Here is a 27,552-nt window from a genome sequence, read left to right on the forward strand (position 1 = left end):
TGTGGGTGGGGCGGCTCTCGCGAGAGCGGCGCCGGGCCCCGCCTTTGTCGGCGCCATGGAAACGGCGCGCAGTGGCGGGAGGCTGCGCTAGGCCGCTGGGTGAGGGACCGGGATGAAGGACCGGGACCGGGACCGGGACCGGGACCGGGATGAGGGACCGGTTCCGGGCCTCAGCGTATGCCGGCCGCCGGTGGAGCACTGCGGCCTCGCCTCGGGGGCTGGCAGCTGCCCCGCAGTCCTGAGGGGCGAGCGGGCCGGTTGCCGCCACCGTTCCCGGACGCGATGGCTGTAGTTCCTGTCCGGCCCATCCGCCCTGCCCTGCTACGATTTGCGGCGGTTGCGCTGAAGTTGACCGTTCCTCATGTGCCTTGGCGGGGAGGGGAGCGGTGGGAGCCGCGCTTCCTTCCTGGGCGGGCGGTGTGAGGGGGCTCCGGCGCCGCCCGGGGTAGCCGTGCGTCTGGTGCGCTTGTAAACCGTTAAACCAAGCACGGATCTTGCCGTATCTTGAGGTGTTCTGCAGTCAAGAATTACTAGTAAAAAACTGGGTAACTGATCGTTCAGTTCACTGTGTCCTTCGCTCTAATTCGTTGATAATTTTTGTCTCTTAAGCTTTACATAGCATTGATGAAGCTAGAGACCGACTTCCTGCCCTGACTTACCCAGCCGTGCCCAGAGCAGCTTTGTGAGCACGAAGATGAGTACCATCAACTCGCAGTAAGCTCCTGTTGTTCGCAACTCAATGTGGTTCTTCTGTCATCAGATGGCAAATCTTTTGTATGAATGGAATAAGTTAAGAACTCAGATCAGCATTTATGCTTTCCCTCTGGTCCTTGTGATCATCAGACTTCCTTTCATATGCATGTAGATTACCAGTGCAAAGAGAGAAGACTGAATGTTTGTTCACCAAGTCTTTCTAAGGGCAGAAAACGTAAAAAGGATTCTTTAGTTTTTCATGAGACGTTTGCAGCCCTTTACTAGAGTAGACTGATGGGGAAAACCTAATTTTCAAACTGGCTGGTTTGGTGAAGGCCTGTTTGCAATAAAAGTAGTGAAATATTTTGAGAATATTATGGGAATTGTATTTTGATAGAGTGTTACAACAAATCTCCTGTGTATTTAATGACTGTGCACAGAACAGTTTAAAGTCTGCATTGAAATTCTTAAGTATATTGCTCTCTAACATAAATTTTCCTGCCTTATTCAGGGATGATGAAGATACCTTTAAAATACTTATTGCAACTGATATTCATCTTGGCTATTTGGAAAAGGATCCAGTTCGTGGAAATGATACATTTGTAACCTTTGATGAAATTCTGGACCATGCTCAAAAAAATGAAGTAAGTACTGCTTTTTGGAAAGTGAAGGAGTGAGACTGTGGAAAATACATTCTAACCTGCCAGAAGCTATAAAGCTTAGTCCTGGTGCAATCTTTAGTAATATAAAATGAAATGACTGAACAAAACTATTTATTGCAACCAGTTATGTTTGTGTTCTAGTAAGAGGAATGCCTGTTACTTTGTGAGCGTTCTTATTAAATTATGACCCTGTTTGCATTAACAATGTTTTCGGGTTGCCTGCCTCAGTTCCAGTGGTATTTAGAGAGGGTTTGTCACAGCGAGAAGAGAAAATAATTGGGGGGAGTGAGGGTAATGATACAAAGTCTTCAGCAAACACAGAAAGTAGAAATAAAAGTTAGAATCTTTAAAAGTGTTGTTTCTGGTTTTAAGGATTTAATGTTTCTTAGTCAAACTTTTTGTAATTTTCACGAAGATGACTTTTTTTTCCTAATATTTCTTTCAAAAGCTAAATATATACAGAAACTGCAACTAGTACCTTTTCAAAGTAATGTGGAGATAGCTACCGATTTCTTCCCACTAGATACTACAGCAATGCAAAGAGAATGTATCTCCTCATGCCTGGCAAAGAAAACGTTCAGGAGCCAATCTGGAGACCCTTACTAAAACACTTCACTAGTGGTTGGTTTTTTTTCCAACTATCAATTGTTTTCTACTATTGCGCTTCTTAAATGGGTCTTTTGGGGTTTGGTTTTGGTTTTGTTTTAATGAATAATTCAGTTAACGTTTGCTTCATGAGGAAATGAAATACCATGTCTGCAACTACCAATTCGTTTTACCTAGAAGTCCAGATATGAGGAGATATGTGGAACTCCTTAGATGAAGTAATTTAAACAATTTGCTTAGAAGTCTTTCACAGTAATACAAAATATTGTATTAAAATAATAGAATCATAGAATCATAGAATCATAGGGTTGGAAGGGACCTCTGGAGATCATCTAGTCCAACCCCCCTGCCAGAGCAGGGTCACCTAGAGCAGGTTACACAGGAACATGTCCAGGCGGGTTTTGAATGTCTCCAGAGTTGGAGACTCCACCACCTCTCTGGGCAGCCTGTTCCAGTGCTCTGTCACCCTCAGGGTAAAGAAGTTCCTCCTCATGTTTAGGTGGAACTTCCTATGTTCAAGTTTGTGCCCATTGCCTCTTGTCCTGTCCCCGGGCACCACTGAAAAGAGCCTGGCCCCATCCTCCTGACACCCACCCTTTAAGTATTTATAAGCGTTGATAAGGTCACCCCTCAGCCGTCTTTTTTCCAGACTGAAGAGACCCAAATCCCTCAGCCTTTCCTCATAAGAGAGGTGTTCCAGTCCCCCAATCATCTTTGTAGCCCTCTGCTGCACCCTTTCCAGCAGTTCCCTGTCCCTCTTGAACCGGGGAGCCCAGAACTGGACACAGTACTCCAGGTGCGGCCTCACCAAGGCAGAGTAGAGGGGGAGGATGACCTCCCTCGACCTGCTGGCCACACTCTTCTTGATGCAGCCCAGGATGCCATTGGCCTTCTTGGCCACAAGGGCACATTGCTGACTCATGGTCAGCCTGTTGTCCACCAGGACTCCCAGGTCTCTTTCAGCTGAGCTGCTCTCCAGCAGGTCTGCCCCCAACCTGTACTGGTGCATGGGGTTGTTCCTTCCCAGGTGCAGCACCCTACACTTGCCCTTGTTGAACTTCATAAGGTTCCTCTCTGCCCAACTCTCCAACCTGTCCAGGTCTCTCTGTATGGCGGCACAGCCTTCCGGTGTGTCAGCCACCCCACCCAGCTTGGTGTCATCAGCAAACTTGCTGAGGGTGCACTCTATCCCCTCATCCAGGTCATTGATGAATATGTTGAAGAGGACTGGACCCAGTACTGACCCCTGGGGAACACCACTCGTCACTGGTCTCCAACTAGACTCTGTGCCCCTAATCACAACCCTCTGAGCTCTATCTTTCAACCAGTTTTCTATCCACCCCACTGTCCATTCATCTAACCCACACTTCCTAAGCTTCCCTATGAGGATGCTGTGGGAGACCGTGTCAAACGCCTTGCTTAAGTCAAGGTAGACCACATCTACCGCCCTCCCCTCATCTATCCATCTAGTCGTGCCATCGTAGAAGGCTATCAGATTAGTCAGACATGATTTCCCCTTGGTGAATCCATGCTGAGTACTTCTGATAGCTTTCCTTTCCTCCACGTGCCTTGAGATGACACCCAGAACGAGCTGTTCCATCATCTTTCCAGGGATGGAGGTGAGGCTGACCGGCCTGTAGTTCCCCGGCTCCTCCTTCTTGCCTTTCTTGAAGACTGGAGTGACATTGGCTTCCCTCCAGTCCCCAGGCACCTCGCCTGTTCTCCAGGACTTTTCAAAGATGATGGAGAGCGGCCCAGCAATGACTTCTGCCAGCTCCCTCAGCACTCTCGGGTGCATCCCATCAGGGCCCATGGACTTGTGAATATCTAGATGATCTAATTGGTCCCTCACTCGCTCCTCCTCAACCCAAGGGAAGTCGTCTTCTTTCCCTGTTACTTTATTCAATGCCTGGGACTCCTGAGGGCTGGGCCGAGCAGAAAAGACCGAAGCAAAGAAGGCATTCAGTAACTCTGCCTTCTCCACATCCTCCGTCACCATGACTCCTGCCTCATTCAGCAGTGGGCCTACAACTTCTCTGGTCTTCCTTTTGCTTCCAATATACTTGTAGAAGCTCTTTTTGTTGTGCTTGATGTCCCTAGCCAGGTCTAATTCCAAGGCGGCCTTGGCTTTCCTTGTTTCATCCCTGCACGCTCTGGTGGCATTCTTGTAATCCTCCCAAGGGGTCAGTCCCTTCTTCCACTTATTATAAACTTCCTTCTTCCACTTGAGCTTTTTCTGAAGCTCCCTGCTCAACCATGCAGGTCTCCTGCGTCCCTTGGCCGATTTCTTTCTCTTAGGGATGCACCGATCCTGAGCTTGGAGGAAGTGGTCTTTGAATATCAACCAGCTTTCTTGAGCCCCTTTGCCTTCCAGAGCCCTAGCCCACGGGATCTCTCCAAGCAGTTTCTTGAAGAGGTCGAAGTTAGCCCTCCTGAAATCCAAGGTTGTAATTTTACTTCTTGTTGTTGTTTTGTTGATAGTACCCATGATCCTGAACTCAATCATTTCATGATCACTACAACCTAGGGTGCCCCCAACCTTAATGTCCTCCACCAATCCCTCTGTGTTTGTCAGTACCAGGTCTAGAAGTGCTCCTCTCCTTGTTGGCTCCTGTACCACCTGTGTCAAAAAGTTGTCATCAATGCACTGGAGGAGCCTCCTGGACTGTGCATGCCTGGCTGTGTGGTCTTCCCAGCAGATATCGGGGTGATTGAAGTCCCCCATGAGAACCAGGGCCTGCGCTTGCGAGGCTACCTTCAGTTGTCTGTAGAAAGCCTCATCAGTCTCCCCATCCTGATCAGGTGGCCTGTAATAAACACCCACAACAGTGTCCCTCGTATTTGCCTGTCCCTTAATCCTCACCCATAAGCTCTCAACCCGCTCTTCATCCGCCCCTAGTGAGAGCTCAATGCATTCCAAATGCTCTCTCACATAGAGTGCAATTCCACCACCACGCCTTGCTGGTCTGTCTTTCCTGAAAAGGACATAGCCATCCATGACAGCATTCCAGTCATGCGAGTTGTCCCACCACGTCTCAGTAATTGCAATGAGATCATGGCCCCGCAACCGCACACAGACCTCCAGCTCTTCCTGCTTATTCCCCATGCTGCGTGCATTGGTGTATAATAGAGCTTTTTGTTACATACAGGTGGACTTTGTTTTATTAGGTGGGGACCTTTTTCACGAAAACAAACCTTCCAGAAGAACAGTACACTCTTGTTTGGAGTCACTGAGGAAACACTGCATGGGTGATCGTCCTGTTCAGTTTGAAATTTTGAGTGATCAGGCAGTCAATTTTCATCATAGCAAGTAAGTATGTTACTGCAAATTATGGTGTAAGACTTGGTTTGTGTATTGGGTGAACGTGTTGTGATTTTTATGATTTATATCCTCTGTGACTGGAACCTTGAAGTTTTAGGCCTGTTTGTGTGGGACAGTTTACAGGGTGACTTCACCTGTCGTCTGTTATAATCTAAGTTTACGAAGGAATGCACACAATTTTTTGAGAAACTTCTGAATATGTTGTGACATCTATGTAATACATAGTTTCTATCCTGCAAGTAGAATGCAAGTAAACCAATTTACATAAATTGCTGTGGTAAAATCAGTAGAGTCCTTTGTCTGTAAACAAAGGTTGCACAGACCAGTCCGCTGTTCTTGCACGTACCACACAACATGTTGTACAATCCTTTTTGTAGGCTTGCTCTAAAAAAATGGGATCTTTTTGCTTCTCTGTTCCCACTGGGAAGTGCCATTCCAGTCTATAAGTAAGAGTCTTCTGCTGTGCAACTTAAGCTTATTTATAGCCACTTAGTACTCACTTGGGCTGCTGTCATGATGTATTTGTGATGACATTAATTTGAAGACAATATTGGGAATTGTCCACAAATTTGCAGTATAGCTTAACTTTTTTTTTTCTCTTCTTGTTCAGGTTTCCATGGGTGAATTATCAGGATAGAAATCTCAACATTTCTATTCCAATTTTTAGTATTCATGGCAATCATGATGATCCCACGGGGGTAATTATTATCGTAATTGTACTATACTGTTATATTAAAAAATGTTAGAGAAACAGAAACTTCTATAGAAATAGTTCTTGGAGAACAGGCTAGTTTTAGTCAGTTGCTCCACTCTTCATGTAAATGTTTTGTATATCTTTAGGAATTCTGTTAATTAATGACAACAAGGTAAGTGTGACATTAAAAAAGAGAACAGAAAGAAGTTAAGGGATCCACACGAACTGTGTTTAAATTCTTAATTTATGTAGATTTCTGTCATTGAGAACAGAATCACTTTTTGTGTCAAGAAATGTCAGCCTTTCATAAAGTTTCTAAAATTCTATCTGTGGAGACTGAAGGCTTTCTTCTTAAAGAAGGGGACTTCTGATACTTTGACTTGTGCAAATACAGTTGATAGCATCTTATATTTTCAAGGAAAATAATCTAATAATGATGAAATGCTGGTTTAAAAATCAACAGCTAAAAGCAAGCAGGAAAAGGATATTTAGAAAGCAGCAAAGCATGTGTGTTGAGTTTATCATCTTGCATTTTATATTCTGTGATTCTATAAATAGCAGCGTATCATGAAGATGGGTGTTTTAACAACAGAAGTTTAACTTCAGACCTGCTATGAAATAGTTAGTTTAACCAGATAATTTTCTGTAGTCGTTTAGAGACTTTGGCTCTTTGGGGTTGTTTTTGTTTGTTTTGTTTCATTTTTCTGAATGTTTTAATGCTTAATTTCATGTTGTTCAAATAAAGCGAGACTTGTAAGGAAAAGGCATTTGCTTCTGTACCCGTTAGTACTAAAAAAAAGCTAATATAAGTGGCAGGGTTTTTGAGCTGCAGAAGTTACTTAGGGAGAGATTCTCTCCCTTTTGAGACTGGTTCACTTAGACTTTAAAGACTAAGTGTTCTGTTCAAAGTTTTTATATTTGTTTCTCAATATTTTCCACAGGCAGATGCACTGTGTGCGTTGGATATTTTAAGCTGTGCGGGATTGTTGAATCACTTTGGACGTTCAGCTTCTGTGGAGAAAATAGATATTAGTCCCATTTTATTGCGTAAGGGCAGAACAAAAATTGCTCTGTATGGCCTAGGTAAGTGTTAGTCTGCCAGACTGTGGCTGGACTGTTTGTGTATTAGCGAAGCTCAATAGTCTAAATTAAGGTGGAACAAATGCCCAGTGCTGCAACAAACGTGAAGATCTAAGTAATGCTAAATGAAAGCGTATCGGTCCTGTGACAGTGTCATGTTTCTCCCTCCTGCTGCCTTTTCACTGGCTGACAGGTTTTTTTTCTTTACCTTTTTTATTTTAAAATAAATCCTTCAATAACTTTATATTTTATTGGTCTTAAATGAATCCCGCTTAAGTTAGCCATAGATGGTGCCTGCGTATTGAGTCAGGGCAATTACACTCTTTAATTCTCACTGTTGTGTATTACGCTTACTTCCTCCTATTTAGGTAAAACTTAAACACTTTATGTTCATGTGCCATTTTGGTTATATTTAAAAACATAAACTGAGCAGAAACCTAATGTCCGACCTGTGTGTCTGAAATGGTTCATAAGTAACATCGATCACAGGTAACCTCAGTTTCCATGAAGAAACTTGTGAAGAATTTCATATTTCAACTTCAGTTTGTCTCTTTCTTTTTTCTCCTCCACCTTCCCCTCTGCCCTCACTTCTTACTTAAAATAGTTTGACTGCTTTCTGTCTAGAGAAGTTAACTATTAAGATCTTAATTTTTTCCCCTTATTTTATGTCCAGTCATGAGTGCTTAAACATTTAATTTCCAAGCAATTTTATAGCTATAAGTTAAGTCCTAATTGGCCATGACTTCATGTGTTTTATGAGATACTTTAAACGCTTGCTAGATGTTCTAAGGGTTAGTATTGAGGGTTCTAATACAACAATATGAAAGTTTTCAAAAAGCATTTGAATTTTTAATACCCAAAATTGTCACTGTGAAATGCAACGACTTTTCTAAAGTATGGGTGTTGCTGCATGAAAATGTTAATGAGGTGTTTCTTTGAGCTTGTACCAGAATTATGTCCCTTCTTGGCTTTCTCTGATTTAAAGAGCACTTGTTCTTACAGAAAATACGTAAACTCCATGTGGGTTGTTATTGAAATGCATCATGAACCCTGTGTATGGATGGTGGGTGGTGTTTTTTTGGCTTTTTTTCTTCTTGTTAAAAACATCAAGGAAATAATCAGTGAGAAACAGTTGAGAAGTACTACAGAGTTTTTCCTGCTGTGCGGGAAGGCACGGACTTTGCAGAATTCATGGTTTATTTCTTGTTTTGTAGAGAATTTCAAAGTATGTTTAAGAACTCCATCTCCACTCAGTAGTTTCTGTTTTTAGGCTCCACCTTACAATAAAATATATTTCTTACTGTGACAACAAGAAACAAAACATATCTTCTAATATTTTTAATTCTGCCCATAGTAAGTTGTTTGGCACAGAAAACTGTCAAGATGTCTCAGAGCAGATGTAGTTAATGAAACTGCTTTTAGCAGTTGTTTAAAGGTAGATTTCATGTTAAAATATCTTATTTTCAGAAGTCTTATCTAGTAAAATAGCCAATTTATCTTCGATCTGTTCAAATTCATAATCATGCTTCATACTTCTCAGGTCATGAAAATGAAGATCTGATCTTGCTACAAAGTTGTGTTCTTCATGCTCTTTTTAATAGAGTTGCTAATAAAAATACAATTAAAAAAAAAAGCTGATTTACCACTCAGAAATAATTTAATGTTTTGTTTTGTCTATTCCAGGAGCTATTCCAGATGAGAGGTTGTATCGTATGTTTGTCAATAAACAAGTAACCATGCTGAGACCAAAGGAAGATGAAGATAGTTGGTTTAACTTGTTTGTGATCCATCAAAATAGGTGACAGTATTCGGTGAATTACACTGTCTTTTATTGTGTTACTTCATTAAACTGCCTTGAAAAGAATAGGTGAGAAAGCCAGCTATGTTAGTTGATGCTTCTCGTAAGTAGCTGGTTTCTTTAGATTTCCCTAAATGAAAATATTGTTCTACAGCTCTGTTTACAGAAGAATCATAAAGGCGAAGAGTTGAAATAAATGAGTTAGGTATGTCAGGAGATCTCTTCCCAAACTGTTATAGTTAGGGGCAGTGGAGTGTTTGTAGTGTAATATGCATAGAATTGAGTCATCTGCTTGTTAGAGCTGAAAGAGCATTAAACTTCATATTTTATTTTCTATCCTTGAACCATAATTTGTCAAGTACCATATCTTCACTTGCACTGCTAGGCTTTACAGTTTCTTTTGAATAGAGGATAGGTCGCATGTGTTCTTTCTGCCTACATACTTCTCCCAGCAGTGGTAGTAGGAACAGGCAGAGTTCTTTTCCAAATCCTTTCTTACTATTTTTCCTGAATAAGAAATCCTTGCAATCCTCATGTGCAAGTAACGGTGAAGCAGAAATAAGCAAATATAACCCAGATAACCCTGTGTACTGATCCAGTAGGCTGAAGGAGCTCACTTCCCCTCCATTTTCTGGGAAGGGATTGGGGGTGGTGTGTCCCATGTCTGTTTAATTCAGTGGGTTTTACCCCACCATTAAAAAAAAAAGCAAAAAAAAAAGCCATGAGGTGCTATACAAGCATTCATATGGAAAAAACCCTAAAGTCTTACAAGTCAAGTAAGAAGAAAAGGGAGATCCAAATAAAAGGAGGGGAGCAGAAAAGAATGAGCTGTCTAAATTGCCTTTTTGTTTAACCAAACACTTTAAACAATTGCATAAGGAATAAATGTGAAGTGTACCTGATGTGAGATGTATGTCAGATATTTTTGCTGGGGTTTCTGTATCACTTTAAATCACACTGATGTTTTTCTCCTCCTTCACTCCCCCTTTGTGCACCCATGACTGCACGCATTCTAATTATTTTTTCTCTTTTCTTGAACAGGAGCAAACATGGAGCTACCAACTACATTCCAGAGCAGTTTTTAGATGACTTTATTAATCTTGTTGTGTGGGGCCACGAACATGAGTGCAAAATAGCTCCGTCCCAAAACGAACAGCAACGTTTCTATGTTTCTCAGCCGGGAAGTTCAGTGGTGACATCTCTGTCCCCCGGAGAAGCTGTGAAGAAGTGTGTGATCTTTTCTTTTTGTTCTTGTTTGTCCCTTGCCTTATGTCTCTCGTGTGTTGTGTTTAGAAAGGAAAAATACTTCTATTAGGTTTTAAAAGACTTATGTTATAGTGTGGATTAGCTTCAGAGTGTAACATAACAAATTAAGTAGATGGAATCAGTGCCTAGAATAACTTTCACTTTACTTAGGATTAAACCAAACTTTTGAAGCAAATGGAACTTGACTAAGAGGGGTTACACCCTGATAAATTGGAACACAAGGAACTGTGTATATGTGCTTGTGTACGGAAAAAGCATGATCTAAATATAATGGAACTGAAGTTTGTCAGGGCCAACCCTGAAGTACAGATCCAACAACTCCCTATAGGTTTTAAACTTTTTGTTCCTGAAAATTAAATAAGAATTTAAACCAAATTTTTATACCATAGCTCTCTTAAGTTTACCTTAGAATCATAGAATCATTTAGGTTGGAAAAGAACGTTGGGATCATCGAGTCCAACCATCATCTCCGCTCTACAAAGTTCTCCCTTACGCCATATCCCTTAACACCACATCTAAACGAGTCTTAAACACCTTCAGGGACAGTGACTCCACCACCTCCCTGGGCAGCCTATTCCAGGGTCTGACCACTCTCTGTGAAGAATTTTTTCCTAATGCCCAACCTAAACCTACCCTGCTGCAGCTTGAACCCATTCCCTCTTGTTCTGTCGCTAATTACCTGTGAGAAGAGACCAGATCTTCTAGTAAGTTACCTTTCTCCTTCTAGACACATTGGTTTGCTGCAAGTTAAAGGGAAAACAATGAAAATGCAGAAGATTGCTCTAGAGACAGTGCGAACTTTCCACATGGAGGATATTGTTCTAGCTGATCATCCAGATCTTTTTAATCCTGACAATCCTAAAGTAACTCAGGCAATACAAGCATTCTGCATGGAAAAGGTAACTTGTAATGCTAACAGTGTATGGATAATGGTGTATGGTCAGGGAATGTGATCTGTGACTGGTTTTGAGACTGGAATGTGAGAAGTCTTATGTTTTGCCATGTGTTATTTGAGACAGACTTAGGTGATGTTTCCATAGGAGGCTAATTCCATGACATTCACTACAGCCTTGGCTTCTAGATTCCTTGACTGGGATGACCCATTAAAGTAGGCTGGAACTGCTTTATGGGGGTCCATGTCATCTTTGTACAAAAAATCTCACCTGAGAACGGTGCAGCATTGGATGTGCACTTTGGAACCAGCAGAAATACATGTTTCTAAACCCTTGAGAGCTGGTCTGTGCAGTGTGAAGTGCCAGAAGTAACTAAACAGGTTTATTAATTGCTCTTGGTTCTTAGGTCTGTATACATCTCTTCCTGCTTTTCTCTGGAACTAGAAATTTAGCAAAAGGTAATGGCTGTATAGTAAAAGAGTTATGAGTCATCAGCGATGTAGGTACTGCTGTATTACCCCGTATCTGAAAGATAAGCCTTTCATTGTGACTCTTTTCTCATTCATTCTTACAACGTTTGGCTTGATACCAGTACATATGTATATTTAGGAATGAGAGCACATCCTATAATCATTTATTTTTGTAGCTCCCCCCTGCAGCTGCATGTGTTTGAAGTTATACTGGAAGGCTTCAGGCATCTGTAAGAGAATAAAGTGGAAACTGAATTTCTAATTCTGCTTCATAGGTTGAGTTAATGCTGGATGATGCAGAAAGACAACGCTTGGGAAATCCACGCCAGCCAGAGAAGCCTCTCATAAGATTACGAGTAAGAAACTGTTCAGTTTGGATTGTTGTGTTTTGGAAGGTCACTTTGCAAAGTTCCAAAGCAAAGTCACGCTTATTTTATAAACAAGTAATATATAAAATTTCTTACTGTGGACAGGTGAATCTAAATTGCCTTCATGCCACGATTCTGTTTACCTGTGGTATAACTATTATTCTGTGGCAAAGGATGACATTGGTTATAAGTATCCTTCACTGCTGGTCTGAGCAAGGGGATCAAAAGTGGCTATTTAGAGGGAAGTTTTTCTTAACTCATATTACCCTATGTTTGTTCCAAACCTAATTTATGGAAACCTTCCTGAAGACTAGTACATGAAACAAGTTAGAAAAGAGTTATGAATCTGGGCTGTTATTAGCTATTCTGCTAATATAATTCATTAGCCATTATCATCTATTAACTATTCTGCATGGTATGGTAAAGTATTAATTTTAGGTTGACTTATTTTTTACTTTAATTTTTCCTTTGAAGGATAACAAACTCATCTTGATTTGTGTGGCTTCTCTATTTCTGTTTGTTTCATATTTAAATTTTTCCTTTCCTCTCTTAGGTTGATTACACAGGTGGCTTCGAACCATTTAGTGTCCATCGTTTTAGCCAGAAGTACATGGATAGGGTGGCTAACCCAAAAGACATCATACACTTTTTCAGGCATCGTGAACAAAAAGAGAAAAATGGTAATTATAAATCTGTTACCCAGCGCTTTCAAAAGCTTGCATACCTTCTAATGTGTTATAGGAGTAAAGATGCATAGTCTCATTTAACTGTAAATATTGCACAAGTATCTATTATGCAAGTTCTATTTCTGTGTTTGTCTAAAATTCTGATACTCAGCACAGCATCTTCTGGCATTAGTAATTCCTTTTTCTTTGACTTCAAACCTTACTGAGTTGCTTGTAATAATACGTATAGCCCCATACCAGACTGAGTTACTCCATGATTCTATGATAATTACTATGAAAGGTATTGAACGTTTCACTCCTGAGACTTCTCAGAATTAGATGGTCGGTTTTGGGCATTGTACAGGAAAAGAGGTGGGTGTTGTATTTTTTCCCTTTGTTGTTTGTTTGTTTGTTTTTTTAATTTATTGCTGTAGTAATTCATTTGTTGATACCTAAAATACTAATGGAGGGGTTCGGCTTGAGAGATGTTTGTATATTTAAAAAAAAAAAAAGGTCTGAATGTACAACAGCATTTTGTTTGCCCTAATTAATCATGTGTACGTGGTGCTCTTGGCTTTTTAGTCTGTTCCAGGTATGTCTCCATTTAAGCATTTGTGCAAAACAAATAATAGCTGTTACTGTTGTAGCATTTCTCACTGTGCCTAGAATTTTTAATAAATGGTTAATAGATGTTGCCCAAATATTGAATTTGTAATAGTCACTAATGAAGATACAGTTTGCACAAGAACATACTGTGCTAAATAACTGTTAATATTTCACATTAGTGCATTGTAAGTACTCCAATTCCATTGACAGTTTTTACTTACACTGTCAGTTTTATAAAGTTCAAAACATCATGTTTCAGGAATAAAAACTGCTTTCAGTGAGGTTTTTTGAATTATGCTGTATTGATCTTATTTTATTTTTCTTTTTTTTAAGTAGTTGTATAATCTCATTTACACTTTCAGAGTACAAGGTATCTACCACATCTGTCTCCATGTTCTATCAAGACATTTTAATTTTCCTACTGAACGTGCATCTCAGCTTCAGGAAGGGAATGTGGAAGGGAATGTACCATGGTTCTTTGCATTACTTTATTAAGGATCCTCTAATACAAGGGAGGTGGCTAATAAAGCAGTCAGAATTTTCAGGATGTAGACCTGTGGGAGCAAGTCCAGAGGAGGGCCACAAGGATGATCAGAGGGCTGGAGCACCTCTCCTATGAGGACAGACTGAGAGAGTTGAGGTTGTTCAGTCTGGAGAAAAGAAGGCTCTGAGGAGACCTTATAGTGGCCTACCAGTATCTTAAGGGGGCCTACAAGAAAGCTGGGGAGGGACTTTTTAGGATGTCGGGGAATGGTAGGACTAGAGGGAATGGATTAAAACTAGAGATGGGTCGATTCAGACTGGATGTTAGGAAGAAGTTTTTCACCATGAGGGTGGTGAGACACTGGAACAGGTTACCCAGATGGGGTGGAAGCCCCATGCCTGGAGGTTTTTAAGGCTGGGCTGGATGGGGCTCTGAGCAACCTGATCTAGTGGGAGATGTCCCTGCCCAGGGCAGGGGAATTGGAACTAGATGATCTTTGAGGTCCCTTCCAACCCTAACAATTCTATGATTGTTCAGCCTGGAGAAGAGAAGGCTCCGGGGAGACCTTACAGCAGCCTTCCAGTACCTAAAGGGGGCCTACAGGAAAGATGGGGAGGGACTCTTTATCAGGGAATATAATGACAGGACAAGGGGTAATAGTTTTAAACTGAAGGAGGATAGGTTTAGATGAGATATTAGGAAGAAATTCTTTACTGTGAAGGTGGTGAGACACTGGCACAGGTTGCCCAGGGAGGTTGTGGGTGCCCCATCCCTGGAAGTGTTCAAGGCCAGGCTGGATGGGGCTTTGAGCCACCTGGTCTAGTAGTGGGAGTTGTCCCTGCCCATGGCAGGGGGGTTGGAACTAGAGGTCTTTAAGGTCCCTTCCAACCCCACCCATTCTATGATAATGCTATGGTTCAGTACAGGTGATGTTGAGGCTTCATGAGTTCAGTTGTTCTTGTTTCTTTTGTCATAGCAGCTTATGAAACAAGACTAACAAAACAGTGTTTTGTGCTTGCATGTGGCAGATGTCTGTATGCAGTCTGTAGTCACTTCATATTACTTTGCGTGGTATATAGTAACCTGGGTTGATTATCCCTTTCATTCTTGTGTCATTCCTACCTTGCTTCCTGAGAATGGGGGTCAACGTTAATGAGCTATGAACATTTTCTACTGAAAATCAGTGTGCTTTGGAGCAAAATTTCTTCTCTAGTTACAGAGTTACATATAGGAAAAAAACACCCCTTTGTGCTTTGATGGGTCCTTTGATTTTCTTCCATTTGTGATCTTCTAGAGTTCAGTTATAATAACCTTCAGGGCATAGTGTTCAGTTTATAATTGCAGACATCTGGTAGTTAGAACATTTTGTACCTGCTAGAGTTGGAGTTGTCTTGTACAACTATTGCATCTGTTATGTTTACCTTTCTTTCCAGACAATAGACTCTACAGTTAGAACAAAAACCTGTTACGTATAAAAGGGACCAGAATTCTTAAGAGTCGTATATTAACCCTTTTTTCCTATTATTGTCAGGGGGGTGATAATAATTAAACGCTGCAAGCATGGGTGACAGTGCCACTGTCCTTTTCTATTCTAGACAATGATCTTAATTTTGGAAGACTGGTTAGCAGGCCCGCTTCTGAGGGGATGACACTGAGGGTGGAAGACCTTGTAAAGCAGTATTTTCAGACAGCGGAGAAGGTATCTTTCTTCCTTTTATGATTTATTTTTTTAAATGGAATGTTATCTTTTTATCTTTTTTTTTTCTTTCTTAATGGAAGTAATGTGCCCTGAAGAGACTCTGGCATTCACCGAGAGGTGGATTTGTTTGCTATATAACTGTATGTGAATTCCTGTAGGAAGTATATGTCTTAGGTTAACAAGTAACTGTTGTATGTAGGTTGTATAAGGTATGTGAACACATGCTGCTTTGAGAACTTTATGATAACTCTTCCTGTGAACTTGCAGTGTCTGCCCTGTACTAAATGATGTGTCATGTTCTTACAGGCAGAAAATGTGAGGCAGCGTGCTCTTGAGTGAGAAGCTGCCTTAATTTTCTATCGGGTCAATGTGAAACTGTACCATTTACTATTACCAGCTGACTCAGAGTAACTTGTTACTTTGCAATATATTTGTGTCCTCAGACATAGAGCAATTCCACAGCAGGGATAAGGAAGAGAGCCCCTCAGCCTTTCATTAAACCCGATTTATTTCCCTTGCCCAACACCAGGGCAGTAACGTCTCAGAGGTAAAAAAAATAATAATAATCAGTGAGTCACACACCCGAATGCTTGATCTAGATGAGCAAGTGTAACTTTTAAGAGCTGTTTCAGCACGTACTTCATAGAAAGTCATTAAAGCAAGCATTCCTGAGGTAAAGATAACCCAAATTATATCATCTTGCCTAACCTTAGACATATGTTAGGTATTAGTATGGCATAAACCATTCCCTGGAAGGGCTATTTGCCTTCTGGATATAATAGGGAACCCAGGGTGACTAGTTCAGAAGTAGGTACTTTAAATGTATGCCACCCCTAAATCCCACGGGGAGGGCTAGCAGTGTCAGACAGCGCACTGTATTCTATGAAAAAATAAATTTTGCTTTAAATATCTTTTTCTCCCTTATTCTGCAAAATTGTCCCTGTTACACCATCTTCTCTACTTGTTTGTGTGGTCTTCTATAAACAGCACAGTTACTGGTCCCTACGTTAGAGATCCGCCAACGTCTGTAAAGACTTGAAAGAATCCATTCCCCTTCTGGGGAAGCATGCAGTAGGGGGTTAATACATCTTAATCAACACAGTAATGAAAGAAAGGGGGGGGGGGGAAACAGTAACATTTACAATCATTGCAGTCAGTTACTCTTTTGAGATGCTTGTTTTATTTTTCTGTGAACTTCTTATTTTATAATAGCTGTAAAATTTTTTTTCCTCTGTACAGGGTTATTTCAGGGAAAGTTTTATGCCTCTGATGGAACCCTCAAAACAATTTCTAAAGGACACCTGGAAGGATCAAAAATCATTAATAAGCATATATAATGTGTATTACTAAGAAATTACCTGCGCTGTATTTTACAGACAAGAGGCTGCTATTTAAACGTTACTTCCATATGAGGGTTTCATTCTCAGAGCGTCTCTTTTTACTGTATTGGGAAGGAGGGTACCAAAGAGAACAGCTGCAAAACACCACCAGTAGCATCTACTACTTTCACTAGTTAGTGTCCATACTAATATCTTAATGTGGAATATCTTGATGAATATCATCTCACTTGATGAACATGTGAGAACTATTGGTATTGACAGAATTGCATTTCAAGAGTAGACATCTGCTTAATAGCTCTTATTGCTTCATAATAATAATTTCTTCTGCTCTGTAACTCATTGTAATGTTCAAATTTTACAGTAAAACTAAGTCATTTAGCATTTGTAATAATTCAGGGCCTGTTTTTAGTAGCATTTTTATGTCTCTGCAAGTTGATCTTACCTTTAGTTTGAAAAAGTGAGAGGAACTAGGAAAGAATACAGTTTACCTTCTCTCAGCAATATGTTTAAGACAAATTGTTTTAGTTATGATTGCACTGTAGTTTCTTTACTGTTTATGAAACTTTGAGGAGTCTGGAAAATACCCTGTTGAGTAGGGGTAACATGCTAGTAGCAAAAGGGTTGTAACTGTATTGTGGTGAGTAACATGTTTGCTTGTTGCTGTGCTTTTCTCTGATTGAAATATTCAATGCAAGTTACTGGTTTTGGAACCAGCTTAATGTAACATTTATCTGAAACAGCAGGGATATTACTTGCTTTCTTTGATGGCAGATGCTTCTTAACAAAATGTTTTCCCCAATTATAAAGAAAGTACAGCTTTCGCTTCTAACTGAAAGAGGAATGGGAGAAGCAGTGCAGGAGTTTGTGGACAAAGAGGAAAAAGATGCCATAGAAGAGTTGGTGAAATTTCAACTAGAAAAAACACAGAGATTTCTTAAGGAGCGTCGCACTGATGCAGAGGAAGAAAAAATTGATGAAGAGGTAATATTCTGTTAATGTTAATTCCTTAGGAGAGGTCAAGACAGAGTAGAAAAACCAGCACTCAAACCTGGTTTAATAGATCTGCCCCTGCGTGGAGCATGTGCAAGACTCGCCTCTAGTCATTTTCTGGAATTAATAAATACGGTGATGGAGTTTCAAATACATAGTTTAAAAGCTTGTATTGAAAATGGCATTTAGGTATGCTTATACTGACTCTCACTTTATTTGCACATGCATGCATGGAAGAGATCTATCACTATAATATGTGTATCTCTACCGTGAGAAGAATGGTAGATAGAATATCTTCTTAGCTTTTTCATATTGGATTAGGGAATCCAGGGCAAGATACAGAGCAAGCATAAAGGAAACCTATCCTTCAGGTGCTCTACTAGCTTCTAACTGCTTGCAGCTCAGGGTCTCCCAGGGACAAGCTTGGTTTATGTGTATCTAGTAACCCTTAATAGACTTCTCTGTCAACTTGTTGAGCTTCCACATGAGCCCGTGTATTCAGTTGTAATATTCAAGCATTATATGACAAGTTGTTCTGCAGCTTAGCTATGCACTGTGTAAAGAATAATTTGGTGAGGGCAGGAAGGCTGCACCTAGCTGTTTTCTTGCTGATTGCTTTCATTCATGAGGGGTTGAAAAGCCATAAACAATCAGTGCCTGTAGGCTTTCTGTGCCACTTCGGGGTTGGGGTTTTTCTGTTTGTTTGTCTTTTGGATTAATATTTTCTTTCCTTCTCACCCATCATATTTTTTTCCATAATTGTCAAGTTCAGCTTTTAGTTGTACATGTATTACAATGTTTGTCTCTTCTCAATATAATTGTCTTCTATCATGCGTATTCATCTCTGCCTCTTCTTTTCCAGTTCTTCATATTTCACCATCTCTTATTGTCAAATTACGTATACTCTCCTTCTCTTGAACATAGTATCCCTACTTTTCATCATGTTCCAAGCTTTCTTCTCCCCAGTGATGTAGCTCCAGTTATTAATAGAACATGAGATTCTTAAACTGTAGGACAGCATGAAAAGGCGTTAAACAATCTTCAGTTATTCTTGCGTTCTTCTTGGCTCTCACATTAGCTTAACTTAATAATTCAGTGATCAAGATTTTTAACTTACTGTGTTTTGATTATTATATGAAATAAATGGTTAATATGTTGGGAACTCATTTTATTCAGGTGCGAAAATTCAGGGAGAGTAGAAAAAAGAACACCGAAGAAGAAGATGAGGAAGTTCGTGAGGTAACTCCTTTGAATTTTGAACATAGGCTGAAGAGTGGTGACTTCTGCATATGAATGAAGTCACTTAGCAATACTTCAACATTGTCCTTGCCAAAAAGTGCCTGTCTGCCTTGGGAAGATTAGTAAGTCTTTTTTAAATCTTCCTTGGTATAATATGTGCCTAAGCCACTGCTTGATTTGGCTTTTGAGATCTCTTTTCTTGTGCAAATTTGTGAACCTGAATGTTCAGTTGCTCTTGCTTTGAACTGAGGTTAGACCAGGCAGGTGACCTTCAGAGATGTCATCTTAAACCATGTGTGATCCCAGCACCAGTGGGTGTGTGGATGGGCTGTATTTAGTGATGTTAATGGAACAAACTGTTATTATTCGTAAACCTTTAGGTACTATTGTCCTCATCAGCAATCTTAGAGTCTTAGGTCGCCCGGAGATTCATATGTCTTTCCAAAGAGAATTGCCAACCACTGACAGCATTGGTGCTCCTTTGTCTTTGCAAGCTGTGTGAGACTGGAATGAAATTTTGAGAAAAAGGACATCTGGGGTGAGATTCAGTTCTCATGTGAACTAGTTGTCTTAAGCACCTGTTGTCCTCAGGGAAGATCGACTCAATGGAGCCCAGAGGGTGCTCCCTCTGAGCAGATGTATGCAGCTGACGTAGGATGACCTGAACTGTTCACCAAACTCCACTGATGATGCATTATATTAACTACCTCCATTCTGTTATCAGAGCTTAGCTAATTACTTTATATGTACACATCTAAATTAAACAGACTAAGTACTGTCCCTGCTTTTTGACAGACTTCCTTGTGTTCCATAATGCTGTGGATTTGGGTCTTCTAAGCCTCAGTGGTTTAGAACTATATATCACAACTAGGATTTAGCAATGGTGCATTTAACCATTTAAGATTCTTTTTCCTTTAGCACTTATTGTTCCGTTTCAGGCAATGACCAGGGCTAGAGCCCACAGATCTGAGGATGCAGTTCTTGTCGCAGCCTCAAGTGATGAAGAACTCATGGATACGGGGGTGAAAGGCACTGGTGATTCAGATGATGGCCTTCCTGCAACACTGAGCCGAGGAAGGGGTCGGGCAAGAGGTAGGGCAAGAGGTGCAAGGGGACAAAATTCAACAGCAAGAGGTTCATCTCAAAGGGGCAGAGGTAAGAAAAACTTCACATTCTTCGTACTGCAGTTACTGACTTTTTTGTCTTTAAAAGGCAACTGTCTTCTGATCATAGAATGGTTTAGGTTGGAAGGGACCTTGAGGATCATGTAGTTCCACCCACCCGTGCCATGGGCAGGGACATGCTTCCTTCAAGTGGAGATTTGTTGCTTAAGGACTCCTACTGGAAAAAAAAAATTCTTCACAAATATTTTTAGTATCATATTACATACAGTTGACTACCTTATGGGGAGTTGTTACTTTTTCACAGGGTCATTAAAAGAAAAATATTTTTGGTTCCCAGCTATAGAAACACAGTAGACTGTTGAAAGATGCATTACTAGGAATGCCTGTAAAATGAAGTGCATGGATAAACCTTTATCCCTGCTAAAGGTAATACATTTGAGCAGTATAGAGTGGACGTACAGATTGTCTCCATCATAATGCAATTTACAAGAGACTTCATTTTTTCTAGTGACTGAGAAAATGGAGAGTGTTTCCTAAGCAAAACGTATTAAATAGCTCCTCCTTGGCTCTGTGTGATTGTGCACTTTACAGTGATAGTGGTACTTCCATTATATATGTACTTCCATTATATATAAATATATATATGGAAGTAAAAAAAGAAAAGGTGAGGTCTTGCAGTAATAAACTCCTTTGAGTTGTCTCAGTAATATGCCCAAAGGTCTAAGAGAGGATGAGTTGAAACAAAAGCCGATTTGGTTAGTGCCTTTCTTAGGTCTGACCTAATCTTAGGTCAGATTTGGTTAGTGCCTTTAAACTAGTTCTATGAGCACGTGCTCCAACACTCTTGTGATCCCATCGGGGCAGGGGGAGTGTGTCTGTGGAGCTTTGAGCACTTCACCCACAGCAGTTCTGTATGTAAGGAGGGCTTTGATTCAACAAGAAAGTGAAGGAGTAAAGAGGAATGGAGGTTTGTAAGTCACTTCCTGCTCAGTAATGATAGACTGAAGGGGGCGGGGACGGGGACCCAGCCACTGAACAGATAATGTGTATTGTTTATTATCCCTACAGGAAGCACTAGCCGAGAGTCAGCTACAAGCAGCAGAACCTACAAGCCTGTGCCTGCCAAGAATATGTCTATCATGGATGGTAGGCCTTCGATCTGTGCATTATTCTAATCTGCTCTCTCAAATTGTAGTGAAGGTGCTTATTTAATGAAGTGCCTTAATTACCTTTATTTCTATTTGTCCAGTTCAGTTGGGAGAGATTCTTTGGTTCTAGTGAAATAGAATAACTAACAGCAGAGAGAGAAAGAAAAACGGAGGGGAGTAAAAAAAAGAATGGTAATATCCTGCTGTCATGGGGTAAAATGAAATGTGTCAAGAACTTCTGACTAGAACTGGACACAGGCAACATCTTACTGTATGCAGTTCTTTAAGGAATAAACATAGAAGCAATGTGACTTAATAGCATCTATTTTATGCAGAGTATTCCTCAGTGGATACAAAGTTTAAACTTGACTGGCTTTAATGCAAATCCATTTAGTTTTACATCATAGCAAGCGTGAGAAATGCCAGGTTTTTTACTGTGGAAGAGAAACTTATTTTTGATTCAAGCCACGTATGTGGGAGTAGCCCTTCCTTGCTACAGAGGACAGGCTCTGAGGTAACAATGAAGGTACTCCGAGTATTAAAGAAAAAAAATACTGCTTACAAATCTACACATAAATCCCACACAAAATACCCAATGGTAGAGCGAGTTTTAAATTAATCGGCAAATTACTTAAACTTTAAATTGGTCAGCAAATGACGTAAAATACTGCAGAGAAATCGATTTTAGCAGATGTGTTGGTGTCTGAACGGTTAGTCATACAGGAATATCAATTATAGTAATGTTTTTCTCTTCCTCTTTACCGAAGTTACTGAAGGTTTTTTTTAGCCAGACTGGGAGGCACCTGCGGCTGCACAGAGGGTTGGATCCCTGGGTGGTCAGACTCTAGCAAAGGCTTAAATTCCGTTTTGGTTTGGGTTGGGGGGTTTTGCTTGGTTGTTTTACAGGGTATTTTGCAGAGGAAATGCCTGCTAAGCAGGCCTTAAATAAAAAGAATGATAAAACATTGTTTGCATTTTATTATGTGAGCACATTAAAAATACTACATTTGTTTTATTCTAGCCTTTAGGTCTTTGAAACCAGAGCCCTCCTTTAATTCATCTAAATCTTACTCTGAGGTAATAAGCGTCTCGCGTGAGTGAAGTTGCGCTGCCTTTTGCTGTCTTCTGATTCGAAAAATAAATATATGGTCAAAACGTTGGCCTAAAACAAGTTAGCCTAAATCAGTAGATGTTCCCAAGCTATCAGTTCCAGCAGTAAGTTTCTGCATGCTAATTTGTACCCTTTTTTGGTATGGGGTTTGTCTGAGAAAAACAAAGACCATAGTCTATTTGTGACCATAGTCTAAGGTACAGAGTGTATATACGTGAGTATTTTGGGGTTTTTTGCAAGATCCAAGATCTGAAGAGCATAACTTGTGCTGTATTTGCGTGTTTTACAGTTCCAGTCTTGAGCCCTATCAAGTGTATATTATAACTAATTAGGTACATAGCTGGAAAAAAAAGACAGGTTCTATACTATAGTACTGTATACTACTGTACTTTTATGCACTGTGTCTCTGTAAGAACAAATTCTGTGAAAAAACTTTATAAATGATACCATTTCTTCAGGATATTATAGATGATGACTCCGATCTGGAAGAGATTTCTATTGTTTCTGCTTCCAAAGTAAATCCAAGGTCAGTATGTTTACTTCCTGAATGCTACCGTGACTGCTTTATTTCTGATGGGCCATCAGCAGAGTCCAGGGATCTATCTGATCCACTACCTGAAAAAACAGATTTTTAAGAAAATCGTAACACTACTTAGAGAATTTATATAAATTTTTACCTATTAATATGGATGATATTTCTATAATGATAAATTGCTCTACTGATTGAGATAAGTTAGGTCAGAGCTTTAGAATTAGTGTGTTAGTTTGAGCATTTGAACCGTTCTACTTATGGTTATTTCTATTCATTCTTAATCTCTGTACTCTGTATTGGTGGTCCAAATCTAAATTGAAGGGAAAGGTATTGAAATGCCTGGTAATCGAGAACACACTGATGCCTTTCTTTTTTTTTTTTTTCCCTCTTTGTATATTTCCAGGTTGTCGTCTACATCTTCACTTAGTAAAAGAGGTTCGCAAAGCCAGACATCTAGAGGAGTTGATTTTGAGTCAGATGAGGTATGGTACATACTGGTCTCTTTTTCTTTTACTTTATGTAAATTTCTATAGCTTACTGTTTTGCAGTTATTTGAATAAAGCATTTCAGAGTAAAATTGAATTATTTTATTTATTTACTTATTTTTACTAACAAGGCTAGGTTACTGCAACCAGCTTTAACTAGAGTATCATAATCACCAATAATAAGGCTGGAAGGGATCTCGGGAAAATATCCGTGCCTTTTTCCCTTCAATTCCTAATTAGTTAACTTTCATTCCTAAAGCGTGTGGAATAGGTTATTTTGCCTGGGCAAGAAAATAATAGTAATCTCTTCTAGTGCTTGGCTATGTCCTTTCATTTGTTTATGATGGGTTTTTTTTTTCTTGTGAAAATGAAGAATTTTTTTTTTTCATTTAAAAATGGCTGTTTTCTAGGGCACTTTATTTTTTTTTATTGTTGCAAATTATGTAAATACACTTTAAAAAAAAAAAAAAAGACACTATCTTCAAGTTTAAGGTGTCTGTTCTTGCAGTGTATATCTGAACTGCTAGGAAATGTTTTCTTCCATAATTAAACAAGTAGAACTTTATTTACAGTTTTGCACTGAATAGAATACACATTACACTGTCAAGGACTGTGCAGTTTGTTTTCACAGATTTGCACGCTGTCCCGTATGGTCGGGATCCCGGCCTTAACAATGGCAGATGTTGGCCACTTCAGAGAAAAAGTTAAATTCTTGTCCCTTCTCTCCACTCTGCCATCTCTCCTTGTACCTGAAATACAAAACTGCATGTTTGCTTGAACATGAAAAAAGAAACTATTTTTGATTCACGCAAATCTCAGTAAATTATAATGAGTGATATGTATATGGGCATAACTTCATTGAGGTACGTGGTGCTCATACCAATAACATTTTCCGAGGTCACACCTGAAATACGGATTGTTCCTCTTTCAGAGTAGCTGTTCTGATCGTATTGACTTAAACTCAGTTTCTGTTCTCTGCGCACTTATAATCTGGGCTTTTGAATCAAAGGTTAATCTCTTTCGTATCAAAACCAACAAAAACAGGTCTGTGGGAAAACATGGAATAATGTGACCGGGCTTTCTAGTTTAATCTAAAGGTGACTTGACTTGTTATGACTCAGAATGCATGCTTGTTCTAGTAATACAGAACATTTACTAATTGCAGGATGAATTTGATCCATTCAAAAGCACTGCAACATCAAGAAGAACTAAGTGATTTTTTGGCTTGCTACACAAGAGAGAGACATGAAAATAGAGAAGAAAATGGAAAGCAGTTTGCAAGGCATTCTTTATGTGGCATTTCTCTGTAAATGATGGCTTGCCTTCAATTTTCACTTCTATGAAATGTTTTTTGTTAATTATTTTTTTTTCTGTAGCGCCAAACTTGGTATAATTTGGGTGTTGCATTGCTTGATGCATTAGACTAGAGTGTCTAATATTCTGAAGTACTGCCTGAAACTGCAAGTTCTTTCTAAAACTTCTAAAAGCCTGTGTGGTTTTTTTCTGGGATGATGCTGTAAATAACAGTCTCATCTTTTATAGAAAAATCCATCCCTTGGGCTTGAATTTTGCGGAGGAGTAAATTCATAGTGGTGTGCAACTATGGATGGGGGCACGGACTTGGTCAGCATAACAAAACTTGTACTTACTTGCAATTTTCTATGGATACAGTTGAAAACTCTGAAGAATAATAGTTTGACCCAAAAATGCAGTTTTCAGTATTGAAGCTGGAAAATGTTCTAATACTTTCAACTCTACTAGGAGAGCTAAAACCACTATTGCACCGTCATTAAGTGTCATAGTATACAGGAATGAATTCTGCTCTGTAATTCAAGAAGTGCCAAAGACTTCAGCTTGAATTGCGTTGTCAGCTTTTACCGTGTAAATAAAATGTAAGGGCTAGAACCTTACAGCTTCCCGAGGAATGCTGCTTGGAGAATCAAGCCATTGAGCCAGTACTGGGCAGGACATTGCCTCTTACCTTTTTCTTAGTTGACATTTTTCAGGTGTCTGTTTCCTCAGCCCACTGCTTCAGTAAGCCTCCTAAAACGTCATCGCTATTTTCCAAATACTCTCCAAATGACGCTTTAAAATATGGTATTGTATTCACAGTGGGGGAACCGCTCCTTCTGCTGAAGGAGCTGAGACCTAGACCTATTCCTCCTCCTCTCTTTCCGCCTCTGTACGCCCCGCTCCCCAAAAAGTGCTGTTCTGAAGCTGCGGCCATTACCGCTAACCAAGGAAAAGGCCAGAAGAGTTCCTCAGCTAACGCCCAGCACGGCAGAGAAGCAGTAAATGCGTTGAGAAGCTGCAGCCATGCCTTTGCATTTGTACTTTCTCCTTCAAAGAGGTGGGATGGGGCAGTTGTGTTTCCCCGCCTCTCGCTGAACGTGACTCTTGGTACTTCGCCTGCGTATATGCCGTAGCAGGGAACCTAAATGAGCCTTGAGCTTCCTGAAGACTTCCATAAAAATGATCAAGACTGGCAAATTTCTAGTGTAGAGCTTAGCAGCAACTTACAGAGCACGAGTATGATCTCTTTAGGTGTCAGCAAATAATTTGGTAGTCTGGCTCTTTCGTTTCATTAAGGGCTGTCAGCTATAATATTATCTATGCAATTAAAAAGCTGCTGTAAATACCCTTTAGGGTGAGGGTTTAGTTTGTTTTGTTTTTTTTTAAATAAACTATTTCTGTTACATAAATTGTGAATGTCAGTTTTATGGACTACATGGAATCTGAGGGTTTGACGTTTTTAAAAAAACACTTTTTTGCTGCTTTATGTTGCTGTCCGCGTGCCTTGGGCCTGGCTGGGGTGGAGTTAAGGTTCCCGTGGCAGCCCGTGCCGTGCTGTGCTCCGCATTTGCAGCGTGAAGGGTGTTGACGCCATGCCGGTGTTTTGGCTGCTGCAGAGCGGCGCTCCACAGCGTCCAGGCTGTCTCCAACGCCCCGCAAAGGCCCTCTGACCCCAGGGACGTTCCATGCTGTATGGTGCTGTGCTCAGCAATAAAAGCTGAAGGTAAGGAGGAGGCTACGTTTGTTATTAAGGCATTTGTCTTCCAAAGCAATCACTACACCTGCTGAGGTGGCTGGATGTCACCTGCTGATGGGATGTGGGACAAAAAGAATAAATCTTCTTTTTGTGCATTGCTTTCATGCACGACCTTTGCTTTTTTTTCCCCCATTAATCTGCCTGTATCTTGATCTATGAGTTTTTCGTCTAATTTTCTCCCCCTGCCCTGCTAAGGATGGGGAGTGAGCGGCTTGGTGGGCACCGGACGAGGTCAACTCACCACACCAAATTAAACCTGTTTTGTTATAAAGACTTAAATTGTCTATTGTTTCACCACCGTCTTAAGGGGACTCTCTTTTAATGTTGCAGTCACATTCTAGGAAAAGATTTTAGCAAAGTATATAGGATTAATAGGAATCGCATCAAAGGTTCGTTCTTTTTCACAATTTTTTTTTTTCGGTCAACTGTCAAATTTGTGTACAGTGTTAAACTGCAGCAGGTTTTGAACTGTCATGTACGGAAGATAAAGACGGCATCCTTCCGTTCAGGGGGAAAAGCGTAACCTGCTGTGTGTAGAAAGGCTGTACTATTAACAGATAGTTCTCCTAATCATCAGTGTGACTTGTTACACGGGGGGATAGGATGGTCAGAAAATCAATGTTGTTTCTCAGAGATCGCTGATAGGTTTTTGACAAGTCACTTCTCATGTAACTTCTAATGTACCTGCCCCAGGAAAGCTGAAAAATTCAGCAAAGCCATGGTAGTGAAAGAAAGAGTGTTCCCAGGGAAATGCCGGGGGGGGTGGATGCACGCTCTGCTGTGCATTTAAAAAAAAAAAAAAAAAAAAAAAGGTGGTATTCCTGGTTTTTTTTTTTTGAATGTTTCCAGATTGCATTTTTAGTGTCTCTGGGTCATTTTTTTTTTTCATATTCCTCTTACAACCTTTTTTTTCCACCAGGCCTGTTTTTTAATTTATTATACTTTTGTTAATAGTACTATTGCACGGATGGTTTTGATGACTTTTTTTAATTACCTGATTCATGAGCTTTACAGCTTTATTTCAAACATTTTCTAAATACTTCCCCCCCATATAAATTCCATCATTTCAGAGATACATTTTACAAAAACCAGACACAGCATCCCCAATCCTGACATTCCTGTGCAGCTGCTTCCTTTGCTCAGTCAAACTGAGCCCAGTGACAGGCCAAGGGGCAACAGGCACAAGCTGGAACACAGAAAATTCCATCTCAACATGAGGAGGAACTTT

The 27,552-nt window shown here is 40.2% G+C and overlaps 1 protein-coding gene across 2 annotated transcripts; it reads left to right on the plus strand.

Moving 5' to 3' along the window:
• Positions 1-3: 3 nt before the first annotated feature.
• MRE11 (MRE11 homolog, double strand break repair nuclease) lies at positions 4-26,293 on the plus strand. Of its 2 annotated transcripts, none has more exons than XM_074571283.1 (20): positions 4-99; positions 610-714; positions 1,205-1,337; positions 5,111-5,271; positions 5,894-5,981; positions 6,919-7,060; positions 8,741-8,855; positions 9,897-10,082; positions 10,849-11,020; positions 11,760-11,840; positions 12,406-12,532; positions 15,203-15,306; positions 17,454-17,627; positions 18,813-18,875; positions 19,814-20,030; positions 21,068-21,145; positions 22,169-22,224; positions 22,717-22,784; positions 23,194-23,272; positions 24,441-26,293. In XM_074571283.1, exons 2-20 carry the CDS (start codon positions 695-697, stop codon positions 24,489-24,491), a joined length of 2,115 nt encoding a protein of 704 aa, XP_074427384.1. In that variant the 5' UTR covers positions 4-99; positions 610-694; the 3' UTR covers positions 24,492-26,293. The 2 variants fall into 2 exon arrangements, with proteins under 2 accessions (XP_074427384.1, XP_074427386.1); XM_074571285.1 differs by having other exon boundaries at positions 38-99; positions 5,130-5,271.
• Positions 26,294-27,552: the final 1,259 nt, after the last annotated feature.

Source organism: Larus michahellis, chromosome 1 (assembly GCF_964199755.1).
Source record: "Larus michahellis chromosome 1, bLarMic1.1, whole genome shotgun sequence".
Taxonomy (NCBI): Eukaryota; Metazoa; Chordata; class Aves; order Charadriiformes; family Laridae; genus Larus; species Larus michahellis.